The 18,076-nt window shown below is 57.5% G+C and overlaps 2 protein-coding genes across 3 annotated transcripts in view; one reads left to right on the top strand and one right to left on the bottom strand.

Annotated features, from left to right (window-relative positions):
• Positions 1-596: 596 nt before the first annotated feature.
• STARD10 (StAR related lipid transfer domain containing 10) lies at positions 597-7,545 on the bottom strand. 2 transcript variants are annotated; one of them, XM_083854944.1, is made up of 6 exons: positions 7,365-7,545; positions 3,270-3,417; positions 2,943-3,046; positions 2,652-2,769; positions 2,023-2,075; positions 597-1,943 (listed from the first exon to the last, which is right to left on the bottom strand). In XM_083854944.1, exons 1-6 carry the CDS (start codon positions 7,524-7,526, stop codon positions 1,716-1,718), a joined length of 813 nt encoding a protein of 270 aa, XP_083711070.1. In that variant the 5' UTR covers positions 7,527-7,545; the 3' UTR covers positions 597-1,715. The 2 variants fall into 2 exon arrangements, with proteins under 2 accessions (XP_083711070.1, XP_083711071.1); XM_083854945.1 differs by lacking the exon at positions 7,365-7,545 and adding an exon at positions 4,124-4,158 and having other exon boundaries at positions 3,270-3,412.
• Positions 7,546-11,247: 3,702 nt separating this feature from the next.
• Positions 11,248-18,076, top strand: part of CLPB (ClpB family mitochondrial disaggregase) — a 70,134-nt gene continuing 63,305 nt past the window's right edge. Inside the window, exons 1-2 of the mRNA XM_083884621.1 lie at positions 11,248-11,874; positions 12,686-12,737. Coding sequence (XP_083740747.1) covers positions 11,286-11,874; positions 12,686-12,737 — 641 coding nt within the window. The 5' untranslated portion in view covers positions 11,248-11,285. The remainder of the gene's footprint in view (positions 11,875-12,685; positions 12,738-18,076) is intronic.

Below are 18,076 nucleotides of genomic sequence, written 5' to 3'. Positions count from 1 at the left end.
GGAGACACAGGCACAGAGAATGACACATGCTGGACAACACCGCCCACCAAGACCCTGCTGGGCTGCAGAGAAGGGCTGGGGCCTGCTGGGGTGCCAGAACACCTGGAGGGCAGAAGTGGGGTTCACAAGCAGCTTTGCCCCTGAGTGCACCCCAGGAGGGGAAAAGAGTCCCAGGGCTCCACAAAGGGCCCACGATCCCTGCGAGTGTCAGCTCTGTTCCCCAGGATTCTCCTCCTGGAGAAGCCAGGATGTATCCCCACAGAGTACCCCCGAAGTTCAACACCTCATGTCTCCTCTTCCAGAGGTGCTTTTGGGGAAAATGTACTGGTGGTACTGGCTTGACTGGGGCTGTGGGAAAACAGGATACAGGGGCGTGTAACCTCATCCCCAATTAGTGCCCAGCACAAATTCAGTTTAGGAGTTTCTCCATCACCCTCTAGTGGCATCACGATCATCCAGAGCCCCCCTGGAGGTCCCCACAACCCCTGAGGGTCTCACCAGCACCCACCATGAGCAGGGATCTCCTGCCTGAGTGCACTGTGGAGACACGAATGGCTCCCAAAGACCAACGTGGAACAGAGGCTGAGTCCCTCCCGTGCCAGATTTAATTATTTTATTCCTAAATAATCAGCTCCAGTACAAGGTACAAAATCTCCCATCTCCCTGTGCACCCCCAGAAAAGGAGGGGGCAGGAGCATGGTGAAGGACCAGCTCCCAAACCCCAAGTCAAGGCCTCAAATTCCAGTGGAGGAAGGGTTCAGGCGTCCAGCTTGGAAAGGGTCCCCATCCTGGAAAGGCAGGGGAGAGGACAGGAGCCTCCAGAGACCTGCAGAACATCTGGAGGTGCCAGGAGCCCCCCTGAGGATGCTGGGAGCCCCCAGAGACACTCGGCACACCTGGAGGTGTGAGCTTACCCCAAAGCCTCCCCCAAACAAACCTGAAGAGATGCTGAGAGCCCATAAGGCCACCCCCTCCCAACATGAATGGAGATCCCAGGCCGCCAAAACACCCACCACAGCACATCTGGAGGTGCCATGAGCTCCTCAACTCCTCCCACATGCCTGAAGACCCCAATATCCCCTCCAACATGCTGGAGGTGCCAGGAGCCTAGAAGCTTCCCTTCTACATGCTTGGAGATGCCAAAAAACCCCAAAGGCCCTCCTTCTCAGCATGCCAGGAGGTGCCAGGAGCCCCCCCAAAACCCCTCTGCATGCCCAGAGGTGCAGGCAGGTGACCAAGCACCCCCTGGGGATCTGCCAAGGGTGGGGATCCCATGGGATGAAGGCAGTTCTGTTGGATAACAGAGATGGGGAGCAAGGATGAGGGACAGAGGAGGAGTGCAGTGGAAGGGTCTCCAGGGCTGAGGAGCAGGCACAGGGCCCCTCTTTCCCTCTGCCCCCCCCCCCCCCCCCAAAAGCTGAAGGGCACTTTGGGTTTGCCACCAACAGGGACAACACTGGTGTCCCACAAGGGCTAAGTGACCAGACAACCCCCAACTTACTACCCTGGGGGACCCACTATGTCCCTGCTGTCCCTAGACAGGGGTACAACAACAGGAGGGTCCCCCTGAACCCAAAGTGGGGGTGCATGTGTACAGGTGTGTGAGATAGAGACACAAACCATGTTGGAAGTGGGGGGACAGGGAGAGGAGCCCCCAGGGGGGTCATGTCAGGCTGTCCTTGCCAGGGGAACAAGGAGAGGAGCTCCCAGGGGAATCAGGTCAGGCTGTCCTCGTCACTGCCCTCGCCACGGTCCTCCTTGCTCTCGGCCAAGGAGCTCTCATCAATATTTTCCAGGGAATCCGCATGCTGGAGGGAGAGCTCGGAGAGTGCCAGGGCTGGGAGTCGGCTCTGCTCCGGGAACAGCCAGGGCTTGAAGTGAGGGTCATGTTTCTGCTTCCACTCAGGGTACTTGAGGCATGCCTTGTACATCTTCTTCATTGCCTGGGAGGAAGAGTGAGTGAGATGGGCACAGAGATCCCTTGCCCACACAACCAGACCCACCACAGTGCCACAAACTCACCTTGGGGGCCAGGAACTGTGAAGATTTGTTCACCACCCACTTTGGTAAAGAACCTGGAGAGAAGGGAGAGGCAGCTGGGAGTGGGACCCCCAGCATCCCCCAGGTGCCTGAAAACCAGGACCCCCACACATGGGACCCCCATGGCACTCTCAATGGGGACATGTGGCTGGAGAGAGGGTACAATCCATACTGCTCTCTGCTCTTGCAGAGGTCAAAAACAGTGATTTCAGCATTTTGGGTCCTTCCCTCTTCAAGCCTCCAAAAAAGAAAGATTTCAAGAGAACAGCCCCAAGATGTTTCCTCCTGACATTGCTCCATGCTCTGTGTTCTGGCTGCATCCCGAGATGCTCCTGCTGATGAGCCCTTCCAAGCCCACCTCGAGCATATCCACAAGTAATCCTGAACCCACTCCGAGCCCCCCTAAGCTCAACCTGAGCCTTCTTGAAGCCCTGCTGACCCTGCCCTGAAGTCCCAGAACCCCAACTGAATCCCCACTGAGCCACCCCCAGCCCACCCTGAACCCCCACTGAGCCCCCCAAGCTACTCTTGAGCCCCCACTGAGCCCAAAGCCCTCATTAAGCCCCAACAGAGGCCACCCCAGGGCACAGAGCTGGAGGTCCTTCTCTCACCTTTGGGGTCCACCTGTGCCAGGTAGGTGATGGTGCAGCTCTTGGCACCTGTCCCCTCTATCAGGTAGCCTGTCTGGATGGAGACTGCCCGCACCATGTCCTTGCGGGGCGGGTACTTCTGTGGTGGGGAACAAGGGGGAATAGGAGTCACTGGCAGGGCAGGTGGGGTACAGCAGGCACCAGCCACAAGCAGGGCTGTCTCGACCCCCTCAACTCTCCAGCCTAGTCCCCCAAGCTCTGAGTGAGCCCCAGCCCAGCACCACAGGACCCCTAGTGCCCCGCTAAACTTACAGGATGCTTGACAGAGTAGTTCATGATGATGTAGTCAGAGCCCATGGGCAGCCAGGAGCGGAGCGTGACCACGTCCCGGTTCTTCAGGGGCTTGGGACACCTCCCTAAGGACAGCACCATAGAGGATGTTCCAGAGTGAGACACCCACCTTCAAGTGTGGGGGTCCCCTCTTACCCCCCATATCCCCCCAAACCGGTATTCAGGCTTCTCCCTTCAACCCCAGACACCATGGATCCCCCGGATGCCAAACCCAGGGGTGGAGTGGTGCAGCCCCAGAATTCAGCCCTCCCCCAGCACTGCCCAAAACCCCCCCAGCCCCCTCCTCACAGGCGTAGTAGCCCACATCGGAGTTGGCCGTCAGCCTCCCAATGTCAAAGGTCTCGATGACGTTGGTGTCCCACTTCTTGCGGTACTCGATGTCATGGAGCACGTCGTACAGCGTCTCCGCCGGCACGTCCCTGCACTCCATCCTGCACTGCAAGGCAGGGGGCATCAGAGACCTACCAGGGGCCCCCAGGGAGGGAGAGTGGCCATGGGGACCCCTGGGCAGGAGGTCAAATGTGGGGACCCCCAATAGGATGGCAGTGGGGAGCTCATGGTGGGAGGATGGCCGTGCCCAGATGGGAAGATGGCTGTGGGGAATTTGTAAGAGGAGAGCAGTGGAGACCCTCAGGCATGAGGGAGGCAGTGGAGACCCCAAAGTGTGAGAGTGGCTGTGGGGACCCCTGGGCGAGAGGGTGGCCATGGGGACCCCCAAGTGGGAAGGCAGCTGTGGGAAGCCCCAGCAAGCAGGGGGGAGGGATCTCCTCTCAGATTTCTTTTTTAAAAAATCAATGCAACCTCTTCCAGGAAGACCTGTATCCAACCAGCAGCTCAGTTTGCCACCCAGAGTCACCTTGTAGCACAGGCACACAGGGCCTCAAGGCAATGTGGAGCTGAGTCCTGAGTACTAGGGGACCCTGTTTCCCACCTGCCCTCCCATCACTGTGGATGTGCTCCCCCCAGAGTGGCATCCCTGCACAGGGCAGCCAGGGGAAGCCAGTATGTGGTGCCTTGGGGCAGCATGGATTACACAGAAGGGGTTAGGGGGGGTGCAGAGTGGGGAGCTGCTCCATAACCACAGCAGCCAGATCCAGGGAAGGCAAGGAGACAAGGAGAACAGAGAAGATGAGGGTGGCTACCCATGTAGCAGGGATGCCATCTGCCGAGGTCAAGGGCGCTGGAGCCAAGTGTGGGGCAGGGAGAGCAGCCACAGCCTGTCCCTGGGAATGCCACTGGCTCCTGATTGTCCCCAGGAATGGCATCAGCTCCTCCTGCCCGCCAGACCCTGCGGCTCAGGATTTAGGGATGGCCCTATTGCCCCAGCACACGGTACTAGAGACTCCCCAGCCCTGGGAAGGGGCACAAAAGCACCCAGCAATGGGGCACAGCCTCACATGGCCCCTTAGCAGGACACAGCTATGCAGCCTGTTCCCCCACAGCACTCATCCTCAGTCCCATCCTTGCCCCACAGAGCCCAGCCCCACCCCCACAGTTTCATCCCTGCCTCATGGAGTCTGCCCCCAACCCCACAGTGCTTATCCTCAATCTCAGAGACCCATCTGTGCTCCACAGAGCCCATCTCCAGCTCCTCCATTCACCCAAAAACTTGTCAGGGAGCACCCACCCCTGCAGGGCAGTTTTGGGAAGAGCCTGCCTGGATAACTTGCTTAAAGAACCCCTGCTCCCCCCTGCACCCAGGCCAACCCAGCACCATGCTCAGGTGGAGTATTCCCAGAGCAGCAAGGCTGGTCAAGCCAGTAGTGCAGGACCTGCCCTGCAAGGTGACTCACATCCTGGGGGCTGCCAGGGGGGTCGCAGCAGGAGAGGGGATGGTGCCACCTGGGAAGTACCTGGAAACACATGCCCCAGCCCTGAGTCAATATTGACTAATGGGGTGAAGAGGAGGAGCAAGAGGAGGTGGAGGAGGAAGAGAGGAATTCCTCAGGGCTGGGGTTATGCTGGGCCTGAGGGAACACAGAATAGTGCTGAGGGGGCAGCACCAGAATGGGACAGGAGCAAATCCAAGGGAGAAACCCCCCACCGCTGTCTGGGAGAGTGGTAAGGGCTGCAGCCACCAAGGGGGTCCCCAAGCTCAGCCTCATTGGTGGCTTCACCAATACCCCAGATCCTTCTGCTGTATCCTACAAGGTAACTCCTGGCCCTCCTTTGGGAACAGCTCATTTAGAGGGGAAACCATCACCCCTGGGAGATCTCAGATGTCCAGGCACCAACTCAGGTGCCCGAGCACCAACTGCCCCACCAGGTAGGATGGGATTCCCCCAAACTGTAGCCAGTCCCAAGGCCACCAAATGTCCCACTGAGAAATCAGCCATGGCACCAACTTGTTCCCAGACTCCAGAAAACAGGTTAGACGGGAGCTGCATCCCTAATGGAGGGGGGCGGGGAGAAGGGGGCGGCAGCCTCAAAGCAGGGCGAGACCTTTAAGTTCCACATAATTAGCCAAGGAATCCAGGATGAATTCAGGGGGAAACCAGCTCCTGGGAAGCTGCAGAGAATCTCCAGCACCCACGCCAAGACCCTCAGTGTGAGGGGCAAACCCCTGGGCTGCACCTTGCCATGCCAGGTCAGCAATACCACACGTGTCCATCCCTTCAAAATCCAGCAGGAGCATCTCATCCTGGGTGGGACGGTGGGCCTGGGTGCTGCTAGGGGCCATGGGGTGGGGACAAGGACTGTTACCCCACAGGATCTCCAATACCCAGTGGCACACAAGTGGAATCAACTCAAGAACACTCAGCAGGACCTTTCCAAGCAGGATTTGTCCAGGAGGGTGTGGAAAGGGGCAGAACCTGGCTCAGGGACCATCCCCCCCCCTCCGGCAAAAGACAGCTCCAGGTACTGTGGCTGGAGCAGCTGTGCCAGGACATCCTGGAGTGGGCTGGGTCCCTGCCACGCCAACGTGGCACACCGGGATTGTGGGACAGGCAGGGGACGCACCCAAGTGCCACCTCAGTCTGGGGGATGTTTTGGGATGCAACCTCCAAGAGCAAGCAGCAGGGCTGGGGGACACGAGGAGCTTTGGGGCAGGGGTGGGGGGGGAGGTCAGGATGCACTATCCCACAGAGCCATGCCCATGCCATCATGCCTGGATGCCACAGTGATGGATGCCCCACATCCCACCCACCACAGGGGGATGGGGTAGGGTGCAAGTGGCACCAGTGACTCCCTACACCCCAGAGACCACCATCCCCCTCCCAGGGGTCACTGCTGCCACCAGGGCACAACGGCAGCACAAACTGCTCCAACGTGCTACGGTGGAAGCAACTCAGTGTGTTCCATGTCAGGAACCAGGCAGAGCCAGTGCCCTGGGGACAGGTTTCCCCGGCAGTGCCAAGTGCTGGCACGGCTGCTGCAGAGCACTGTGTGAGCAGGCCGCATCGTCACTGCTGCCACTGCCACTGTCACTGTCACCACCCGGCTCCACACCACAGCAAGGGCAGTGCCACCCACTACACCAGGACAGCTTCACGGAGGTGCCACCAGGGACAGGGACACCTGGCAGAGACTCCAGTGTAACCCCATATGGACATGGCTCCTGTCTGGATTTGTCCCTTGGAATCCCGGTGTCTGTGCTTTGCCAGAGGGAATGCCCAGGATGAGCGTGCACCTGCCTGTGACAGCACGCTGACACCAAGGGGGAAGGGACCCACGGGGAAAAGCAGGGGGGGCATAGGGAGCTCTGGGCGAGGGGGACACTGCTGTCCCCAGTGACAGCAGGCCAGTGGCTGCAGGCTCCAGGGAGTCCCCCAGCCCTGCCCTGGCGTGCAGCAAGCATGGGAGGTGTGTTCCCAGAGGGTGAAGTGGGGGGATGCAGCACCCATTGCCCCACACCCTGGGGATTCCTGTTTGTCCCTGGCTGAGTCCCCAGCCCCCTGCACAGCCCTCAGGAATGCCTACGTGTCCCTGGCTCGGCCCAGGAGTTGTATTTGTCCGGGGGTCCCCACTCCCCCCCGACTGCCCATTTGTCCCGGTGTGCCAGTTAACCCCACTTGTCCTGGGCTCCCTGCTGGCCAGCTCGCCCCAAGGTGCTGCATCACCTGCGGGACCCCACTATTCCCTGGGATCCCTGCTCACCCCTGCGTGGTGCTTCAACCCCCGACTTCCCACTCACTATGGGGTCCCCAGTTCACTGTGGGGTCCCCGCTCTCTCCCCCCAAGCCCAAAGTGTAGCATCTCCCCAGGGTCCTTCCTGTCCCCACGTCCCCCTGGGGGTCCCCGCGCCGCCCCTTTGCCGCTAGATACACCAATCCCGGGGGGATGCCGGGGCGGGGGGGGGGGGGTCTCACCGTGTCTCGGGGGTGCCCGGGGGGGTGGGGCTGTCCCAGCGCGTACCGGGCTGTGCCGGGCGGGAGGTCTCACCTTGATCTTGTGCAGGGCGCGCTCGGGCTCCAGCAGCTGCACCCAGACCGCCACCCCGCCCTTGCTGTAGACGAGGCTCCAGCCGCTCTCCGACTCGCACTGCGCCCGGAACGCCCCGAAATCCCGGTCGTCGGGGATCTGCACGCTGTCGCGGCCCGACATGCCGCCGCGGTGACCCGGCACGGCCCCGGTGCGCCCCCAGCCCGCCGGTGGCGCTGGCCGTGGCGGTGGCGGCGGCGGCGGCGCGGGAGGCGCCCGCCCCTAGGGCGGCATTGCGGGGCCGGATGGCACCGAGGGGCGGGAACGGGGCGGGAACGGGGCGGGAGCGGGGAAAACCGGGGGGGAGCACCGGAGGGAGGAGTTGGGGGGATACCGGTGGGGGAATCTCGTTTTGGGGGGGATACACTGGGAGAAACAGCGGGGAGGAGCCGGGGGAAAACGGGAACGGCGAAGAGAAAAGCGGGAATCTGGAGCATCGGGAGCAGGAAAACCAGGAGCACCGGGAGGAAGGGCAGCCCGCTGCAGGGGGAAGCAGGCCAGGCTGGCGGGTACCGGAGCAGCTGGAGGACACAGGTGCACAGAGCTGTGGCACTGGCAGGGACACCTGCACTCTGTGCCAGGGAAGGCTCAGGTTGGGTATTGGGAAAATTTCTTCACTTAAGGGGCTGTCCAGCCCTGGCGCTGGTGGAGTCCCCATCTCCGGAGGGATTTATGTTAAGAAAACACGTAGATGTGGCACGCGGGGACATGGGCTAGTAGTGGCCTTGGCTGTGCTGGGAGAGTGATTGGACCCTGGTCTCAGCAGGCTTTTCCAACCCAAATTGCATCATTCCAGTTGGAGTAGGAGGGGACACAAGTGCAGGACAGAAACCCACAGCCTCTCTCCTGCAGGCTGCAGGTCACCCTGCTGTGGCACTGTCCCCGTGAGCCCGTGCCCTGTGCCCGTGCAGCACACAACATTGCCCATCCCTTGTGCCAGTGCCGGGCCTTGCCATTGGCATCCCCAGGTGCCGTGGCCAGGAGCAGGTGGGCACGCTGCCATGGGCACTGCTGACGAGGATGTTATTTTTGGAAGAGCTCAGGCTCTGGTTCCCATCCAGCTCTGAAAATGCTGCTGACTCAGGGTTTATTTACTTCAATTTGGGAACACCGAGGAACCCTCTTCCAGCTCCCACGAATAACTGTGTAAATGATGACAGAGCAGTGTGGCATGTACCTAGACTGGCAAAGCAAAGCCTGTCTCAGCAGCAGGAATGTGGGACCGAGCCTCTTAGCCAGGATGAGGCCTTTCCAGGGATGCAATAGCTAGAGGGATAAGAGGGCACAGGGATGTCACCATGCTCAGCACCTGTGAGGAGACAGGGACCTGGAATCGTAGGGCTTACGATGCCACATCACTGCCCCCAGCATCTTCACCTGGGAAAAGGAGCCAAGGGAATCTCTGGCATCCTGTCCCACTGGAAGTGAAGATTTGCAGTGGATGACTGGGGACAGGGTGCTGTGGCTGGTGCAGGGCCAGCCACATCCTTAATCCTTCTCTCTCTGCCCTTTCTGGCAGCTCTGCTGTGAAAGCCTGGGCTCTCCCCACCTTGTCTCTAGGGAAGACAAAAGGTGGAAGCTGTCACACTACATCCCTTGCCAGCCCCCAGCAGTCCTGGTGCTGGAAGCAGGAGCGCCCACATTCCCAGCTAGCCCAGTTACATGCCATTCCCAGTCTGGAGCACAGATGGCATGGGAGTCACAGTGTAGGGAGGATAGGCTGGGGAAATGGGGTATCTGGGCTGGAGGAGCCAGGGAGCTGGGCTGGGGAGCTGGGGAAACTGCATTGGGGAACTGGGCTGTTGGAGGTAGGAGAAGTGGGGGAGCTGGGCTGGAGAAGCAAATGAGCTGGGCTGGGGAGCTGAAGAAACTGGGCTGAGTACCATGGAGAACTGGGCTGTTGGAGCTGGAAGAACTGGACTGAGAAACTGAACAAGGGGAGCCAGCAGTCAGTCTGGGAAAGCTGGGCTGGGGAATAAGGAGTGCTGGACTGATCGAGCTGGAAGAACTAGGCTGGGGGACTGGCTAATGGATTTGGGAAACAGGGCTGGGAAACTGGTAGCACTGAGCTGATGGAGCTGGGGGAGCTGGTCTGGGGAACTGGGAGCACTGAGCTGATGGAATATGGGGAAGTGGGCTGGGGAACTGGGAGCACTGGGTTTTCGGTAACAACTCCCAGTCCTGCTGGCCCCAGTCTGGGTGCAGAAATGCCCATTTCTGACACCCTCCCCCACACTCCTGGGTCTTTCCCAGCTCCCGATCTTTATTGCTGCTCCACCATCCCACATCTGCCAGCAGTGTGCAGAGCTAAATTCAGGAATCAGTAATTCAGGCAATAAACCCAAGACTTCTAAAAATACATATATTTTTAAATCAAATCCCTAAAATGCATCTTCTTAGCAGCTCTGTTTAATCCAGTAGTTTGTGGGACCCTGTGGAAGTGCTGGAGTGATGGCGGGATGGCAAACTGGGCAAACAGCTACTGGGACAATGAGGGGAATTGGGGTGAAACAGGAGGAAATGGGTGTAATGGGAATTGCTGGTGGCAAATCCTGGTGCGGGAAAGGCCTATGGGCAACTTTGGAGGACAGCATTCATATACACTTGTGCACTCACATACACAGGCACACTCATACATGTGCTTACACAGGGGTCCCCCAGAGGCATCTACTCTCAGCCCAGCCTGCAGCAGATGCCCAGGATTCCTGCCACCACTTGTGCAAGTCCTGCCTGGGGGTACAAGTGCTGCACGTGTGTGTGCACAGCTGCACGGGGGATGTGTGTACACACAGGAGTACATGCATGTGTGCAGGTGTGCACGAGTTCCTGTGTGGACATGTGTGGCATTGTGTGTGTGCATGTAGAAACACTCCTGTGTGTGCGAGTGCACAAGTGCTTGTGTGCACCCCTGTGTTATAAATGAGAACACCTCTGTGTGAATGCTCCTGTGTGTGAGTGCATGTGCCTGCCCATCCATGCATGTGTGGGTGCAGGTGTGTCTATGTGTGATGTGGGTCTGGTGTGTGGTGTTTGGGGTGTGTATGGTGTGTGTGCTGTTTGGGGTGGGTGTGATGTTTCGGGTGTGCATGGTGTGTATATGTGTGGTGTTTGGAGTGTGTTTGGGTGGTGGTGTGTGTGGTGTTTGGGGGGGGTGTGTGGTGTTTGGGGTGTGTTTGGGGTGTGTGTGGTGTTTGGAGTGTGTGTGGTGTGTGTGTGGTGTTTGGGGTGTGAGTGATGTTTAGGGTGTGTGTGGTGTTTGGGGTGTGCATGGTGTGTGTGTGGTGTTTAAGGTGTGTGTGGTGTTTGGGGTGTGTGTGTGGTGTTTGGGGTGTGTATGGGGTGTGTGTGTGGTGTTTGGGGTGGGTGTGATGTTTGGGGTGTGCATGGTGTGTGTGTGTGTGGTGTTTGGAATGTGCTGGGGGGGGTGTAGTGTTTGGGGGGTGTGTGGTGTGTTTGTGATGTTTGGGGTGTGTGATGTTTGTTTGGTGCGCGTGTGCTCGTGCTCGTGCTCGTGCTCGTGCTCGTGCGTGCGCGCGCCCCCCCTGCGTAACACGCGCGCGCGCCCGGGCGGGTCTCGAGCCTCTCCCCCGCCGCCCCTCCCCTGCACTGCGCCCCCTGCCGGAGGCCGCCGGCCGCTTCGCTGCGCGTCCCCCGTGGCCGACGCCGGTTTCCTGTCAGGCCTCGCCGCGGCGCCTTCTGGGGGTTGTAGTCCGCAGCGGCAGAAAAGCGCGCCGCAGGGCGCGGCGGGGACTATATCTCCCGGCATGCCTTGTGCTCCTCCGCATCAAGCCCTGCCGGCCGGCAGCCGCCATCTCGGTCTACAGGCCTCAGCCACGGGGGGGGGTAAGGTGCGAGTCGCGCCGCGGGAGGAGCGAGGGGACTATGCTGGCCTCTCTGGCGTCCCGCCCGCTGCCCCAGGGGCTGGCGCGGCTCCTCCGAGCGCGGCGGTGGTGGTCGCCGTCACGTGCGGCCTACGGGACTGCCGCGGCGGCCGTGGCTGAGGCGGCCGGGGCCGCCCGCCCGCGGCTGCTCCCGGTGTTGGCCGCCATGGGGCGCCGTGAGCTCGCCACGACGCCGAGAGCCAGGCCGCCATGGCGGGTCGCTGCCTGTAGGGGGCGACAGAGCGGCCGGGGGGGGGAAGCCCCAGTGCGGGGGCCGGTCCCCGGGGGCTCTCCCGTAGTTAATGGGACCACCACGGCGGGGAGGCCCGGGCTGGCCCCCCTGCACACCCCCCGGCCACCTGCCACCCGCCTGGCCAGCACTGGCTGCCTTGTCCAAGGAACACCGTCCAGCCGCACGGCATCCCTCACAGAGCCGACGCCGTGGCCCTCAGGTGCAGGGCAGCGCTGCTGTCATGCGGGAGACCCTGGCGGGCATCAGGGTGAAGCTGGGAGCTGCTCCCCGGGCGCAGGGCTGCCTGCCCTCATCGCTGCGCTGGCTTACTGCTACCTGCGGGACCGCCTGTCCAAGGGTGACTATCGCTGCTGGGGCCGGGTGGGATGCAGGACAGAGAATCCTGTGCCCTTTGGGAGGGGATGGAACCTGCCTGCTGGCTGTGGCCTGGGAAGCTCTCCAGGGAAGGGGTTATCCTTAATGCTTTAGTGCATAAAGGGGCTCCAAAAGAGCTAGAGAGAGACTTTGGACATGGATCTGGAGAGACAGGATAAGGGAGAATGGTTTCCCACTGACTGGCTTCTTCCAGGCTTAGGTGGAATATTGGGAAGAAATTGTTCCCTGTGAGGGTAGTGAGGCCCTGGCACAGGTTGCCCAGAGAAGCTGTGGCTGCCTTGTCCCTTCAAAGTGTTCATGGACCTGTTGGACCAGGCTGAGAGCAACTTGGTCTGGTAGGAGGAGTCCCTTCTCATGGCAGAGAGGTGGAATGAGATAAGCTTTAAGGTCCCACCCAACCCAAACCATCACTTATCCAATCTCCCAGAGCGGGGTGCTGCTCTTCCCTTCTCTAGCCAGAGGGTGTCATTCTGGCTCTGTGCTAGGAAGACTGCTGTGGTGTCTGAGGCTGACACCTTGGGGTGACAGTGTCCACTGCCCTGGGATGCCTGCTGCATCCCACAGCCCCCTGTTCTCAGGATAAGTGATGGGAGGATGGACTCAGTCACCAAGACAGAGGAGTTTTTAGGTAACCTGCTCACAGGTTACACCTCACTTGCTCACTAGGGTGGTCAGTGGGAGCTCTGAGCAGCAGCAGCCCCTGCACATTCCAAGTTAGGATGTCCATGTGTGTCCTCCATGCTAACTCCCTCTCCCTTCCTTCTGCGTTTCAGAGGATGCTCTTCTGGAAGCTGCAAGGATTAACAACGTTTCAGAAGTCAACAGGTGAGCAGGGTTCTGAGATGTCAGAGCAGTGTGCCAAGGGCTAGGAAGGCAGGAAAAGCCTGTCATGGGGAAAGAAGGGGCTGGCTGCTCCCAGCCCCCATGGGGTGCTCCCCTCACCCTCTCAGATCCAGAGTGGGTGGGGAGAGATGGGAAGCACAATTACTTGTTGAGTAGGAGGTGGATTGCAGACCCTTGTGCTGTGTGAGGCCCTACTGTGCAGGTGTGCCTGTACCTCTGTGAGTGACACCCTGCAGAGGCTCACTTGTTGGGGTGTGTCTCTGAACAAGCAGCCCTTGTGGGTTCCTCAGCCTGAGCCAGGAGTTCTCCAGAGGCCTGTTGTCCCACGAGAAGCACAGGAGAGAGCTCCACTCACCCAAGGAAGTCAGGGAAATGAGTGGTTGGGTGACCAAAGATATAGCTGTTAGGGAGTGGAGCACCTCCAGAGCTCCTGTCCCATGGCAGCAGGCTTTTTGTCACAGCTGGCTGTGCCTGCCCCATTGAGGTGGTGCCATGGCACCTAAAGTGGGAAGAGAAGTGCAAGAACCATGGAGCTGCTTCTTGAACACATCCTGTCACTCCTATGTAGTCTGTCTCAGAATCTCAGAGTTCTCCCCAGGTCCCAAGTGCTGCCTTCAGCCAGTATGGAATTCAAAAGTTTTGGCAGCCTGGCAGCTTGTGTAGGATGGGAAGAGACATTGCTGCTCTCCTGTGTACACCACACACATTTCTGTCTCTGGCTGAGATCTCCCACCCAGCACAGGCAGCTGGGGTGGTAGGAGCTGCTGTCCCTGTGTAGAAGCAAAGGGAAGAGAAGGATGGGTGAGGAAGAGGAGAGGAGAGCCCTCTTGGCCTGCAGCCAGGGGATGTTCCATCCAGTTTCCAGGATCTTGGATGAAGCATTCTGGCTCTGCTGCACCCCAGGGCTGAGATCTGGCCTAGATCAAGGACCAAAGAGGATATTGGTGTGCATCTAATTGGCACATGTGTTCTGCTGCTTGTAATTGCAGGAAGCTGCTGTTGGGGATGTCTGGGTGATTTGTGAACCTGGTCAGGCAGAACAGCAAGAGGGATGCTCTGTGCTCCAGCTGGGCAGGGCAGGGCTGGTAGCTGTACACCATCCTGCTGGGCTGCATGGCTACAGCTTCTCCCTTTGTTCCTGTGCTCTGTCACAGAATCGCAGAATCATTTGGGTTGGAAAAGCCCCCTGAGATCACTGAGTCCACCCATTCCCCCAGCACTGCTGAGCCCACCACTAAACCGTGTCTCCACGTGCCATATCTACATGTCTCTTAAATCCCTCCAGGGATGGGGACTCCACCACTGCCCTGAACAGCCAGTGCCAGGGCTTGATGACCTTTCTCATGGAGAAATTTTCTGAAAATCCAGCCTAAACATCCCATAGCACAACTTGAGACTGCTTCCTCTCATCCAGTCACTTGTTACCTATGAGAATAGCCTGACCCCCACCTGGCTACACTCTCCTTTCAGAGAGTTGTACAGAGTACAAAGGTTCCCCCAAGCCTCCTTTTCTCCAGGCTGAGTTCCCTCTGCTCTCTCAGCCACTCGTCATCAGCCCCTTTGTTCCAGGCCCTTCAGCAGCTCCACTGTCCTTCTCTGGGCACATTCCAGCACCTCTAAGTCTTTCTGGTCATGAGGAGCCTAGCACTGCATGCAGGACTGGATGTACCTAATCCATGCCCAGTGCAAGGGAAGAAGGCTCTGGCTTGCTGGCCACACTGTAGCTGATACAAGTCAGGGTATTCTTTGCATTCTTGCCCACATGGGCACACCTGGCTTATGTTCAGCTGCTGTCAGCCAGCACCCCCAGGGCCTGTCCTGCTGTGCACTTTCCAGCCACTCTGCTCCCAGCCTGGATATCTGCACAGCCTTGTGGTGACCCAGGTGCAGGACACAGCAGTTGATCTTATTGAACCTAATACAGTGAGTGGCCTCAACCCATTGAGCCAGCCTGTCCAGGTCCCTCTGCAAAGGCTCTCCAGGGCCTTCCTTCCCATCCTGTTCCCTGTCGGGCTGGGAACCCTCCCACTGTTTGAAGCTTTGTGCCTAGCTCTGCCTGGCACATGCTTTTTGCTTGTGTGAAAAGCATGAATGGTGAGAACTATTGACTTGCCCTGCTGCAGGCAGTTTCAGCCTCAAACATGATGAGAGGACTGGAGCATCCCTCTTACAAGGAAAGGCTGAGGGAGATGGGGCTGTTCAGCCTGAAGAAGAGACGACTTGAGAGGGGAACTCACCCTTGTCTGTCGGTGTCTGCATGGAGGCTGTCAGAGGATTGACTGGGTTCTGCTCTGCTCAGTAGTGCCCAGCAATGGGACAAGAGGCATCAGGAGAAACTGGTGCACAGCAAGTTCCATCTCAATATGAGAAAGAGCCTTGTACTGTGAGTGTGACAGAGCACTGCAACAGCCTGCCCAGAGAGTCTGTGGAATCTTCTTCCTTGGGGATACTCAAACCCCTCTTGGACATGATGGAGCAGTGTTTTCCTCAGCCTGTGAAACTGTGACTCATGGAGACACAGAGCGTGTGTCAGATGCCTGTTATCAGTCTCATTCATAACAGCAGGCAGCCACTCACATCTGTGTGGTAATGAGATCTGGAGCTGACCAGGTGCTCTTCTGCTCTCACAGGGATCCAGAGGGACATGGCAGTGGGGCAGGAAGCTCCATGTCAGTTGCTGCAGCTGTGTCTACTCTTCCCAAACTGATTTTTTAGGTGGAGGAGATGCAGAAACAGCTAAGTCAGGCTTGATTGCCCCAAACAGTGGTCTCTCCATTTTCAAAGAGCACCACTCATCTTGGCTCTGACTCATTGCAGTTCTGCCTCCTCCAGACTGTGCTTGTCTCTTCTCCCTTGTTTGTAAGCAGCACAGCCCATTGAGCAAGACTTCCCCCATCTCTATCCCTGGAAGTGTTCAAGGTCAGGTTGGACAGGGCTTAGAGCATCTGGTCTAGGGGAAGGTGTTCCTGCCCATGGGAGAGAGTAGGAACAAGATGATTCTCAACTGTAACCCTTTCAATTCTCTCTAGTTTGGGGGGTGTACTTGGGGTACAGCAGCACCTTTTGTTCAATTCCTGGCTCAAAGGTTTCTTAAAGAATTCAGAGACTGCATTTGAATTCAGAGACTGGGTGAAAAATCCCTCTGTAAAGAGTCAGGCTTTTCTGACCTGGAACATCAGATCATTGAAAGGCACTGTGTGTAGGAGGTGGGCCTTTATGGGAGCCAGTATCCCATGTGTACCTGTTGAAGCACTTTCTCTCACAGAATAATTGTGAGTGTCATGACAGGCTCAAAGGATGCCTGAATGCTTTGTAGGGTGAGCAGAAAAGTCATGTTGTTATGCTCCTGGAGCATAATGGCCTCTGGCCACCAGCCATCATGTACCTTATCTCAGTCCTGAACAGCTGGACACATCTTTAGCAGTGGTAGTGAGGGCAGGTTGGAGACAGAATTGGGAGATTATTTATAATTGCATTTATTTCCATTGCTACATGTTTATATGATGTTGAGCCTACATTTGTCTGTGCGCATCTAAGTTACAGACACCTAGGGTTTTTAGGATAAAAAAATGTTTGTCATGTAAATGTCCCCTTTAATCTTTTCTCCCAAGTGACCAAATTATCCAGGAGTGAGTTTCAGTGGAAGTTTCGTTACTGGTTATTGAGTTTGGTTTAACCTGCAGCTCTGGGAATTCAGAGCAGATAAAACAGCCCAGATTTCTTCATGTTGGCTGTGAAGTATTGGGGGAGGCCTGTGTGTGCTGTGCTTTCCTGTACTAGATAGTGGGAAACTGCCCGTTTTTTTCTGCTTCTTGGTGTATTTTGGCCTCCCAGGATTGTTTGAGTTTGCACACTGAGTCACAGAGCAGTGTCTCTGCAGTTGGTGCTGGGCCAACCATGGGAGACAGGAGATCTCATGCTTCTTTCCAAAACAGCTTTATCCCAGATCCCTTTCCCTGGAAGCAGACACCCACACACCTGGATGTGTGGGAATTTCTGTATGTCTGGAATAGGTCTAGGAACCATCATAGGGTTCATTCCAGTTAGTGAAGTAGTTTATCAGCAGGGCTGAGTGCAGGGCAGCCTCCTGAGCAGCTCTGGGTTTGGAGGAGAAGCACTCCACCAGCATAGATGTGTCCTGTACAGCCAGGGGAGCAATTATTCCACTTTTCCTCGCAGCTCAGGAGTTAAGGGACACTTTGGAAGATGTCAGGCAGCAGGTTAAAAACATGCCAAGTGGTTGCTTACCCAGCACATAAACTAAATGTCAGTGGACATGAGGAGTCTGACATTGAGTTCAGACCTGCACAGAGTCAGTCAAGCAGGTAACACATGCCACCTCCCGTGGAAATGGATGGTCAGAAGTTAGTGTATTATGCTCAAATTCCTCTGCAAGCAGTGATGGCTCATTTCCCACTTAGGCTGCTGGCCTCTGCCAGAGCAGGCTGGCAGGCTGGTAGGGTATTTTTCTGGCACACAGCTCAGCTGTTGCATTGGGGGGACTGAATTGAAGCTACGCCATGTAAGGTTTCACATTCTCTTCCAAACCTGGTGATGCCAACTGTCAAATCACAGAAGGATTTGGGTTGGAGGGGACCTTGAAGCTCATCCACTTCCAGCCCCTTGCATGGGCAGGGACATCTTCTGCTAATCCAGGTTGCTCCAAGCCCTGTCCAACCTGCTTTTGAGCATTTATAGGCACGGGGCAGCTACAGCTACTCACATGTCTATATTAGCCTTTCATGCTTGGGTTGTACCTCTTTGACTTTCCCCACTCCATGTGCTCTCATCCATGGTGGTTTTGCCCACCCTCTGTGCCCCCAGACCTGCTCTCTTCTTGGAGTTTGCTTTACCTCCTGAAACTTGGATTTATAAGAACTTCCCTTTGATTTTGAAAATTTATTTCCAGGGGTTTCTCCTTGGCCGCTGGCCTCCCTGCATGGCCTGTTTGTGGTGTCAGGGCTGGGGTTACCAGGATTCCTCCAGGATCCCCCACATCCTGGGAGCAGCTTTCCTGCCTTGAGAGCTGCATGGAAATGCTGTTCCTCTCCCCCTTCCCTTTCCTTCTTTTCCCTTCCCTTCCATGTTTTCACAGAGCACCATGGTGTGTTACTGGCCCTGCAAAGATGGTGAGGGGTGAGAAACAGCCATGATCTCTCTCCAAGAATACAGCAGCCACATCAAAGGGTTTTGAGCAGCTCACTATGTCCTTCTGTTTAAGCAGATCCTCTCCCTGGCCTCTAGCAGGGAATGTGCTTTCGTGTTCTGAGATATTGTTCAGTTGGGATGTTTTTCTTTCCCCCTTCTTCTGCAACAGGGCA

This window comes from Zosterops lateralis (assembly GCF_965231275.1).
Source record: "Zosterops lateralis genome assembly, chromosome: 2".
Lineage (NCBI taxonomy): Eukaryota > Metazoa > Chordata > Aves > Passeriformes > Zosteropidae > Zosterops > Zosterops lateralis.
This window is presented reverse-complemented; position numbering and strand designations above follow the sequence as displayed.